The 12,109-nt window shown below is 40.8% G+C and overlaps 1 protein-coding gene across 4 annotated transcripts in view; it reads right to left on the bottom strand.

Moving 5' to 3' along the window:
* Nsmce2 (NSE2 (MMS21) homolog, SMC5-SMC6 complex SUMO ligase) overlaps positions 1 to 12,109 on the bottom strand; it is a 222,794-nt gene that overhangs the window by 140,236 nt on the left and 70,449 nt on the right. For all 4 annotated transcript variants that reach the window (XM_031359667.1, XM_031359665.1, XM_031359666.1 and 1 more), the window contains exon 4: positions 648 to 801. In XM_031359667.1, the coding sequence (XP_031215527.1) occupies positions 648 to 801 (154 nt within the window). The remainder of the gene's footprint in view (positions 1 to 647; positions 802 to 12,109) is intronic.

The raw sequence follows: 12,109 nt of genomic DNA, 5'->3' as shown, positions 1-12,109 counted from the left end.
GGGTGTGTGTGTGTGTGTGTGTGTGTGTGTGTGTGTGTGTGTGTGTATGTGTCTGGTATATTCTGTAAGGTGTGTGTGTGTGTACACGTACAATGGATCATTCTCCTCACTGAGAAGATATATTATTTCTGATACACTCTGTAAAGTAGAGAGGTGTGTGTCTAAAATGAATTATTTTCCTCACTCTCATTTTCAAGTCAAAACCCTAAGTGTAACAGTCATTTAAGCCAATTTAAAAATCACATGGACTTTACAGTCCCCAGGGTGAAGTGTCAGTGGGACTTTGATGGCATTTGGGAGGACTCCCTGAAGAAGCCTCACCAATGCTGCCCATAGCACCAAATGCGAACACATGTACTGTAGAGCTTGGCACAGCAGTTTATGTTTTGAAAGAATTACCATTGTTATCTTAATAAAATGGTTTTTAGTTTTATTTTGTTTTCCCAATTTCCCTCCCCAGCAGTGAGACACTTTGTGGAAACTGTTGGCTTTCAGAAATGGACAGGCAACTGGAACCAGTATTAGACAAACGTGAAACTGCAACAAGACAAGCCATTCAGGCAGAGGATGGAGCAAGCAGAGAAGCGGACACTGCTCACAGGTCAGGCCCTTCATCTCAAGAAGCCAAAGCAAAGCGGCCGACTTACATTGCTTCTTCAGCTCCCTCAGCTGTTGCTTGAACTGCACAAACTTTTCATTCTCTTTAAAGTCAGCGTCAGAGTTCTTATCCTGTAAAGCCAAAAATTTCTTTTCTACCAGTAATTTTAAATCTGGTACTTTTTCTGGACGTTCTTCTTTTACCTAAGAAAGATCATAAATTCATGTCTGTTAGAGATAATGAGTATCAACAGGGGCTATACAACTATCTTAATCTCATTTAATTCAAAAGACAGTATGAGAGAAAACATATCCTCCCACGAGACAATACAACTACTCAGAAAGTGATGGACTTGCCTACCTTCTCCACACAGCCTGTCACTGTGTTCATGAACTTGCTGAACCCTGCAGAACAGACCACTGGCCCAGATCTGGGCATTACCCCTCTTTCTTCACCTGGATCTGCTCAGCCCGCCTCTACACGCAACAGTGTTTATTCCATCTTCAGTCTCAGCATTCTCTTGTAGCCCTTGACCAGTTGATGGCAGTGATTCCCACATTAACAAGAGAAACTAAGGCTTTGACTTTCCACAGTTCCCTGGTCTAACAAGGAGTTGAGTGTTCTGATTGTTCTGTTCAAGGCCAAACACTCAATGTATGTTCTTCTCCCTAAATATTATAAAGTTCAGCCATACGGAAACAATAAAGGTATTGGATTGTGAACACTATGTACGTCCTCACTGCTGCAATTACCATTCAGCTGTGCTTGCACCTTCCCATCTCTTCCCATCTATCTTGTTCTTGAGTCTGTCTTAATTAACTTCCTTAGATCTTCATCTCCTTTAGAACACACATTCAGCAGCAGTCGCAGCAACACTAAAAATAGCACTCTATTAGGAGCCTAGAGCTTCTTTCTAGGCACTCGCTTTTTGAGTGTAGCCCATGTCTTTGTGGTTTCCACTGTTTTGATGGAATGTCTTACAGCACCTTGGTTTAAACAGCTTGCCGCCTCCACCCCCCATCAACAGGGCAGTTGGAGACCTCTGAGGTTGGGTCTACTCTTCTAAGAATTGGCTAGGGAAAGCTGAGGAAAGCCATTTCCTCTTCTACAAAGTAATTATAAATTTCGCTTGATGTCTTAAATGTTTTCACTACCTGCACTCCCACTCATTCCTCACCAATTTCTGATGGCAAAAGCTTTTTAAAGCCAAACAGTTTCATCCAAACAGCAAGATTTCTAGTGAGGAAAAAACAATAAGCAGTTTAGCCTTTATTACCCAGACCTCTAGGAATAAGTGTAGAACAAAAGATGGGGAGTATGGCTGGCAAAGCAACTGCCTGGTTCTCGAAGAGTAAACCTGCCAACTCCCTGATGGCAAACTAATGGAGCTGCTGCCAGAACAAGCTGGCTCTTTACAAGTGTCAGAGTTTGGATGAGAAAGGTATCTTAGCAGTCAGGAGTCAAGAGATACCACAAAGTCAGAGCCCACAACAAACCTCACAAATAAGCAAGCTGTTATTGGGCGGGGAAAACCCAGGAGGATGGCAGTAGAGAACAGGAATACATAACACACACACACACACACACACACACACACACACACACACACACACACGGACGGACGGACGGACGGAGTGGAAGAGCTTTCCAGAGTGGCCCGGGATTGGAAGGATTTTGTGGTCTGATCTTAGGGCAAGCTTGGAGGTTGGTAGTTTTTTGTTTGTTTGTTTTGTTTTGTTTTTTTCTGTAGGATGGGGCCTGGACATTCTCCTACCCAGGGGAGGGGGAGCTGTTACATCCATTTGGGATTCTGGGAGGAGTCGTCCAGTGGAGCTCCTCAGGGGTGGAGCCTGGACACTCCCACCTAGAGATGTCAGGCCTGGTGACCAGAGTAGTCCGGGGATGGTGAGAGGGCTGGCAACAGAGGAAGGGCTTACAGTGGGAGAGTTGGTGTGAATAGCAACATTCCATTCTCTCAGAACCCACCAGAGATGACATAACCTTACATATTACAGATGTGAAAGTGAAAAATCAGACAGAGCAGGTCTTATACATAGCGCTGCGACTACCACCATTAGCTCTGGTTTCATTTTTAGTCCTGAGGGTTGGACCTGTTTCATGCTAAACATATGCTCCACCACTAGTTATACCCTAGCCTCTGCTGGAAAATCTTAAACATCAGTGAGATTTGGCTATTGGCCTATCAGTGATGTTCATCAGTGATTTTAGAAAAAGAGAAGGGTCTTGATATCCAGTTTTGTGACACTCTTATCTCCTTTCTTGGATCTTTATGATTTTAAATTATGTGCCTATATATGTGTCTCTGGGCATATGGGTAAGTACACATGTGTACAGGTGTCCACGGAGGCTACAGATGTTGGAGAGTCTCTCCAACCTCCACCTGCCCCAGCACTGGAACCACAGGCATCTGTGAGCCACCTAACATGGGTGCTGGGAATCAAACTCAGGTTCTTTGGAAGAGCAACCACCTCTCCAGGCCTTACTTCCTATTCTTCACCTTTAGCCTCTTTTTATATTGTTCCTTAACTTTTTAAACTGATTAAAAAGAGCAAGTTTGGCTGCTCTATAAGCTGCCTTCTAGTGTAGAAGTTATGTATTCCACTAATACAGGTTCTAGCTGCTTCCTCACCATATCCCTGCTTCTCCTGCCTTGCTCACCATTCAGCTGATAGTCACTAAACATGCGCGAAACATTGTCTTTTTCTCAGAATAAGACAAACTCTTTGAACAATGTCTGACTTATCACTATATTACTAGTAGTACCTGACAGATAGATAGGAGGCATTACTCTAAATATTTCAAATTAATCTTAATAGGATCAAACACTTAATCTTCTAATAGCCAAAACTATCAACCTGTTACTAATATTAGTGGAATACATAACTTCTACACTAGAAGGCAGCTTATAGAGCAGCCAAACTTGCTCTTTTTAATCAGTTTAAAAAGTTAAGAAACAATATAAAAAGAGGTTAAAGGGCTCATCTTCTACCCTCTAATCAGAGAAACGTCTTGATTTTATTTTAAATTAATGAGATGTCTTTCTAATTTCTCAGAACCTACCAATCACATCCAAGCAAAAGGTTGTGTGCTGTGATCACCTTTTGTTAGGAGAAAGAAATTTTCTTTGCTTAATCACTATGATTTCGGTAAGCTGGGCAGAATGACAATGTAAGGAGGACTCTAAAAATGCCCGATTCAAGCTTATGTGACAGAGTGAAGGAAGTGAGTGAGTGCCTTATACTGATGTCACTCAACCACTGCTGAAAAGGAACCAGAAATTAACCAGCAAAACAGGCAGAACATAAGGGACTGCAGAGAAAGAAGAGCCATGTTAAATAGTGGTGAGAGTCTGATGGCCCTTGAGTCTAGCCAAAGGAACCTGGGTAAGCTGAATTTGAGGAATGTATGGAAGAGACTAGAGATGGAGGAAGTGACTCTGAGTTGGTAATCAGCCAAGGGCTGAAGATGGAGGTCTAGCATCATGCAGAATTTGAATGTCTAGTGCTTGGGAATAAATCTAGAATCTATCTCAGGCTAGGTAAAAGATGGACCACGGAGTTCCAGTTCCAGCTCTGAAGTGTCCTTTCATGTACAGCAGAGGGCAACAGAGGGTATGTGTGTAGGAGAAGACAATATAGAATCCACCTAGACAGGCTAATCTAAGGTGTTAAGATAAAAAATTTGGACTTGGAATATAAGACTCTGCTATGATCTTAGAAAAGGCACTGTAAATATCCAACTCTGATTTCCACTCATAATGGTAGAAAATAACAATATTAATTTTTCATAGTTGCTGAAAATAAATGGAACAAAGCAATAAAGCCCTCAGCCACCTGACAGAATATTCTATAATAAGAAACTGCTATTGTTGTCTGATTACTACTGTGATTATCATTATAGAGGCGGATCTGCAGGGAGGCTGGATTTGCAGGTCTACACTCTGTTAAGACTGGAGACACCCACATGGAAGCCTCCACGAACAGATTTTAATAGAAACCATGGAAATGAATGAGATCACCAAGGAGACTGAATAAATGGAAGCACAAAAAGGACTGAGATAGAATTTTGGAGAATATTACATTTAACAGCCAGCTATAAGAGTTAAAAAAGAAAACCTGTAAGAGTTAACAAGATAACCAAACCAAGTGCCCCAAAATTTTGGGAAGAAATTTTAAGATGTGACAAATGCCTCAGAGAGGTTGAGCTAAACACAGACTGAGAAGTGCCCATCCAACTCAGTTTGAGTCATCTGGGACTCTGGCAAGAGTAGCGCAAAGCACAAAAGCGCATGTCAAATACCCAGACCTTAATCATTTCTAAAAGATGAGGCAGTAATGCAGAAAACACACAAATCACCAAACACTCTTCAATGAGCTGCTCAGTTTAGGCTCAAAACTCAGTTAGGGGTATTTAGCTGCACTTTATTTGTTATTATTTATTTGTATGTATGTGGGTATGTACATGCTACACTGAACATGTAAAGTGGCCAAAGGACAACTTTTGGGTACTGTTTTCTTCCTTCCACTGTGAGGTTCTCAGAGGTTGAACTCAAGTCATCAGGCTTGGTAGCAAGTACCCTTACCTGCTGAGCCATCTCTCTGGCCACTTAGCTACATTTTAACTAACAACCAATCCTGGCTGCTTGTGACTCCAATTTTCCTCTGTGTCAACAAGGGACAAGCATACAATGAGCTGACTTATTTATTCTGCTGGCAAGTCCTTCCACTGAACAAAAGCCAGTTTGTTTGCTTTTGCGGGGAAAGTACTGGTAGAAATAAAAGGTGGAACTTAATCATAGCTTATACTGAAACTGCACACTACTTTCACAACATGCAAATACAAACATTAATATAGTTATAAGATGATAATTTAGCTCATTTCTTCTGTAAAATACTGTATGCATATGTAATTACTCAAAACTGTGTCATTTGATTACCACTGGGCAAAGTCAAGATCTCCTCCTCCTGCAATCACCATTACTGCCTTACAGGCATCATCTCCCTGGGAGCGGAGATCACAGGAGTGAAAGATATTAATGGTCTGAGTCACTCACACACTTCTTGAATCATGTGAGAATCTAGTATCAAATTAGTCTTTCCTGTAACTGAACAGAGAGTCTCAGATAAATTGACTGACTTTCAAACAACCAGTTAGGTAAATAAAAAACAACCAATGCTTTCCAGTCTCCCTTTAAAAGTTCAGCACACTTAGCATACATTAGTGAAACAGTTTGCTTTTATTCTGCTTAGTAAGAAGATTTACTATTCTAATTTCTAATTTGTGGTCAGCTGGATAAAAAAGCTATGGGACCTGGCTAATACTAAAAATCTACAGAGAACTGCCCAATTGTCCTCAGAATACTCATCCAACAAATACTTACTGAGTGCCAATAGAATGTTAGGTACTATGTTAAGCACCGAAGCATTTATGGATGTTGGTCCACATTTATGACACACCACCAAACCAACTGGTCATACACAGGTACACTAATATAAGCCTACACTGTCTCCACCTATATGTAGCAAAAGGACTTGGTACAAATTTTATTAAAAGGTATCTCAACAGAGAATCTCTGTGTTTTCACTGTAGATATCCTTATTACACGTACATATGGGAGATATGCCATATTTTATACTTTCCTATATCCCTTCCATGCTTAAGAAATATCCATACATGTTTAATGATGGCCAGCACAGACCTTTTGTGCCCTTTATCTTATACCAACTTCTGCTGTATTGTACAATTTACACTAACTTCTACCAAATTATTTGTAGTTTGATATGTTTTCTAGCATCATTAGTTAGCAAGAGTCTGACTTCTAACTAAACACTGGAGAGAAAATACTTCCTTGTGGTTCTTTAGGACACACCAAGTGGACTTTACAGTTTGCCAAGGTGTTGCAACACCACCACTGAGCAGTTCCGATCAGACATGGAACACCTTTACTCCTTCAAGGTGCTTAGATAAAAATTGAGAAAGAGTAAGGTCAAATATGTATGTAAGCTACTGATCTAGTTTTAATGATCAGTCCTGTTAGAATACACCCAAAAGATGGCAGCCAACTAAGGCAACTTGTCACCTTCAGGCATCTACACCTCAGTACATATAAGCATTCATGATACTGAAAAATCGCCCTAGGACGTTGCTCACGGCACCATGTCCACTCTAATACTGGGACCAACAGAAACAACTGGTGCACTCAGAATACAGCTTGAGGATTCTCTTTTTTTCTGAGAGAACACATGAAAATGCTAATATCACCTCTCAGAACTTGTTTACTTTGGAGGAATTCTTTTTGACAATATCTAAAGAAACATACATAGTTTATTTTTTCATGTATTCATCCACTCAGTAATTTACTGATTTACTGAATATGTTACATATGACCCTGTACTAGGCATTGGAAGATTTATGGATTAACAGAGTAACAGTTCCCTACCACTATCATGAGGTTTGGGATCTAGTGGGGGAAGTGGGTATTCTTTAACTAGTCAGAAGAGCTTATGACACACTATAGTAACCACTTGGAAGAAAGCTTCTCAGATGTTAGGGGAGCATATAATGAAGTAAATATTGAGGGTACCATTTTAGACAATTTTTTAAGTGCTCAGTCTAACAAAGTCCATCCCCTAAGGTAGGGTGGGATGAGGACTGTGGCTATTGCTTTCTGCATTTTTAACTCCAAGTGGCCCAAAGCCTCAAGTTTAAAAAAAAAATCTTTATCTCAATTTCACACAGGAGGAGTAGATAGCTCACAATAGTTAAACATCTTGCACAAGGTCAAAGTGGGGCAGTGACAGAAAGAACCAACTCATGCAAGTCTCCCTGTCACACCAACAACACAGTGAAAGCATGAAAGACTCCAGGCAAATATCCAAACCACTTGTGGTCATGTGTGAGTTCTCACATGAAGAGACACTCTGACCTGGAACTGTCTTTGCCATTCACCATACCTCTATCACCCACGGACTGAACCAATGCCTTATCTTGCCATGATATTTCACTTAAGGACAGTGAAACAGTACAAAGATGTGGGCTGATACTAATAGGACTTATGTCCTGTTAGTTAGAAACAAAGTATCATCAGCTGAAGTCATCTCAGATAGACTCAATTCTAGCACCTCAAGAGATGAGGTAAGGTGGAATTCTGTTGCTGCTGGAAACCAGAGAGTAACAGATATTGTTTCTCCTAGAGCCAGAGTGGACAGGTGGGGGGTAGGGGTGGGAAGAACTAGTTTCACAACTCTTCCCCTTTGTCAGTTTACACCAGTTTGTCAGAAGACCAGTTTACACCCCCACCGTACCCTACTTTATGGCAACTCTGGTTCTACTGGTTGGACAGTCTCAGAACCCAAGCAAAGAATGACTGTCCAAGGACTCAGCAATCCTCTACTGATCTGGAAGTTCAAGTGGAAGCTTAGTAATTCTGGGTCCTTCATGGCACAGACAGAAAGAAGGCTAAAAAAACTGGTTGAGGCAATGAGTTGTGACTGTAAAAGGTAATTAGGATTGCTACTGAAGAGTAAGAAAGGACAGGTGTGATTCTGGTGGATCTCTTAGTTTTATCATATATAATGGTAAAAGATAATGGATACTACATACAGACAGAGCAACCAGGATCTTAGGGCTTTATGTGTGGAAACAGATCATCACCAGCTGAGAGACGTCAAGGGCCAAAAGATCACGGAATGAGCAGTAGAGAGAAGTACTAACCATGGGTCAGGATCAAGGGCAAAGCTAAGGCAGTGGGGGGGGGCAGTGCTGGGGGGTGAGGCGGGGATACTATTTTCCTAATAGGCTAGCCTCAAACTTGTTGTGAGTCTTGCCTCAGCATCTGAAACACTGGGATTCTAGGCAAATGCCACCTCTCTTACATTTTCTCACTCTTCTTTTTTTCCTAATAGTTTGTAAAAAAAAGTTGACAGTTTAGCATTTATTGAGTACCCAAGGGAATGTGAACAAAGGAAGCTCAGCCCAGAAATTCAATTTAGAACTGGAAACAGTAGTTGCCATTTTGTTTTCCTCTCTCCTATTGTTGAGAGAACAGAACAGACCTTTTTGTGAAAGAAAGCTGACATGTGTTAAGCGGAAGCATTTTACTGCTGCTGCTACTGTTTCTACAAATCTAAGCCTCAAAGAAAGGTATAGATGTCCAGAGAGTGAGCGGCTGAACTCATCTGTCTGGAATTCTTAAACATATTTAGGTTTGAGAAGTTTCTTATTTTGGCAGTGATACTTCACTTGGGAACACCATAAATTCTTTGTAGCAAAAATACAGATGTCACCCTGGCCCCTGCTTGTGACACTTCAATTACTGAGAAATTGCTTTGAATAAAAAATGTACCCCATAGATCCATTTGGGGTAGCACTATTAGGAGTTGTTAGAGTAGGCATGGTGTTGCTGGAGGAATTATGTCACTTTTCTTGCTATATGCAGACCCAGATGTAGAACTCTCAACTACTTCTCCAGCACTATATCTGCCTGTATGCTGCCACACTTCCTGCCATGATAATGGACTAAACCTCTGAAACTGTAAGCCAGTCCCAATTAAATGTTTGCCCTTATAGGAGTTACCATGGTCATGGTGTCTCTTTACAGCAATAAAACCCTAACTAAGAAAGAAGTTGGTACCAGGGACTAAAGTATTACTGTGATAGGCCTGACCATGTTTTTTGTTTGGAGAAATGTAGACTTTGGCACTTTGGATTAGAAAATTAGTTGAATGCTTTAAATGGGGCTTAATGGGCCATCCTAGTAAGAATATAGAAGACAGTGGTACTGAGGGAGATTTGAACTGTGGGGCCTGGCTCAAGAGGTTTCAGAGGAGAAGAATATGAGCATGTGGCCTAGAGACTACTCTTGTGATATTTTGGTGAAGAATGTAGCTGTTTTCTGCCCTTGTCCAAAAAGTCTGCCTGAGGCTAAACTGGAGAGTTTTAGATTAACTGCTTTGGCAGAGAAAATCTCAAAACAGACTAGTATTGACTCTGTCATGTAGTTATTAGTATTCACCCTTAAAGAGATCTATAATGAAAGAGAACAAGATGAACAAGGAAAAATACAAAATGTACAGCTTGAGGAGAAAGAGGACACCAGGAAATGGAATGGAGCTAAGCTCTGTGTTCAAGGAGATAAACTAACAAAGAAAATTATAATGTTAAATAAAATAAAAGAGTGGGCAAGATCCCACCAGCTAAGCTCCAACTTTAAAGAAAAACTTAGGCCCAGTTATAGTGGTACACATCTTTAATCCAAGAACTAGGGAGGCAGAGGCAGGGGATCTCTAAGGTTGAGACCAGAATGATATACAGAGCAAGTTTCAGGACAGCCAAGCTTAGGCAATGAAGGAAATCACTGAAAATAGAAAGTGGATGAAGATATATTTGAATAAGGGAGTCATGTTCTGGCCACAGCAAGCAAGCAGAACTTGGCAGCTTCAGCCACATGGTTTTAGTTTTAGACCGTTTTTTTTTTTTTTTAAATCTGTACTGCACTGAGATACGAAGGCACTTCATAGTCATTGTCCCATTTAATCCCTTCAAACGAACAGAAGGAAAAGTAAGCACTAAACCAACACCTAGTTCAGAACAAGAAGCCAAAACTAATAAGAGGTATTCGTCTAAGTACAAGTATCCAAAGAACTCAGTGCTGCTGTTGGAGGTATGCTAAATCACTAAGGTTAACACTTAACCTTAGTGTAAAAACAGTGGAGTTTCCCAACTATGTCCCAAGAGACTAGTAGGGGCCACAGCTGCTCAAGATATGTTGAAGATACAATGGAGAGACCAAGCCCCTGGCCTGGTGGAGTTTATACTCTGGTTGAATGGAAAAATAATACACCAAATAAGGTGGGAACAGTAAGCTCTTCTGTGATGGATGGTCAGAGATAGCTTCAAAATAATGTTCAACAGGGATCTAAAGAAATGAGGGTGGTGAGCCTGGAGTCTTAGCATTTATACAGACAGGAAATAAAGGTCAGAGTGTGGGACACAGCAGATGTTGGAGTGCATCTTTTACTAGGGAACTGAGGAGTGAGCAGATCTGCTTCTCACTCTGGTGATTAGGATGGTTCTAAGAGAGCTTGCAGAAGGCGGCCATTTAGTAGGCTGCAACAGCTGTTTAAGCAGAAGGTGGTGAAGAACCGGTTTAGGCTGACGACAGTGAGAAGTGGTCAGATCCCAGTTCTGCATCTGAGAAGGAGAAGAACTATTCGCTGAGGAAAGACCAAATTACTTTGTTGATGGTTTAGATATGGGCTGAGAAACTGAACAACTCTGGTGCTTTGCTTGATTAAATTGATGTGAGAGTCTGAGAACTAGATAATCTGGAAGGAAAATATTTAAATTTAGTTCTGGAAAATTGTATGCCCTATGATGTGGAAATGAAAAGAACAGAGCTACTCATCCACATCTAAGAGGTGGTTGTGAAGAAAGCAGTAGGCTTCGGCTACAAATGACGAAAGATGGTTAGGAAAGCATACAGGGAAATCCCTTCATCCAGAGAAATCAGATGACCTCAGGGAGGTCTGCCAAAAAAGACCAAATTCAACAGGAAGGATGACAAAGAACAATCTGAAGAAAGAACACTGCAATAGGCACTTGCTGGGACAAGTGTAGTGAGTTCATCTCAAGAGCTGGCCTAAAGGGACAGTAAATGGGACCACATAGGTAAGCAACAGAAAGGACTTTGAAATGAAGCCTAGGAAATAAGGAATAAGGGAAGACAGGACATTGTGGGCAAGGCCAGCAAATTTTCAAGTGTCCAAAGAGCTCTTGGGCTGCTAGAGAAAACAAGCTTACGCTGGGAGCTGTACAACTGTGAAAGCAGTGGTGGAGGTGGGTAGTAAGATATAACTATCTAAAAGGAGTGAGGCAGACAGATTTCTGATACGAGAAATACACGTTGATTAGAAGGTACTACTTTCTGAAAGCTATTCACCCCCTTCTCCCAAAACAAGGATAATTTTAAAATCTAGAATGTTGACAATAAGAAGCCTATAGCTCCATAAAAAAAAAGTTAACTATGTATTAGTGACTTCATGTATATGGTTCTCATACAAGAAATCTCAAATAGAGGTTAGGATTTGTTGTGGATGTACCTGGTGCTGTTTGTATTTTGATGCTAATTCTGCTCTCCTGGGAAGGTGCTGCTGACAGGAGTGAGTCATATACTCAGGTGACTTCTCAAAAACCATCCCCTAATGAATAAAGGGGTCAATCACTGGGTAAGTAGGAGAGACTTCCAGGCTGGAAGGGGAAGAGAGGAAGCAGGAAGGAGAGAGGGTCCTTTTGGACAGGGATAGTGTGAGGATAAGATGCAGCTACAAATGTCTCCTGGGTTTTTTTTCTTTCTCTTTTTAAAGATAAATTTATTTATTTTAAAACTTAGCATACAGAATATTCAGCTTTATTATAACATTTCTCTTTTTTTTATTATTAGATATTTTCTTTATTTACATGTAAATTTCTCCATTCCCAGTTTCCCCTCCA

This window comes from Mastomys coucha, unplaced genomic scaffold, assembly GCF_008632895.1.
Source record: "Mastomys coucha isolate ucsf_1 unplaced genomic scaffold, UCSF_Mcou_1 pScaffold7, whole genome shotgun sequence".
In the NCBI taxonomy this organism is placed as follows: Eukaryota; Metazoa; Chordata; class Mammalia; order Rodentia; family Muridae; genus Mastomys; species Mastomys coucha.
The sequence above is the reverse complement of the archived record's forward strand: the minus strand, read 5'-3'. Positions and strand labels throughout refer to the sequence as shown.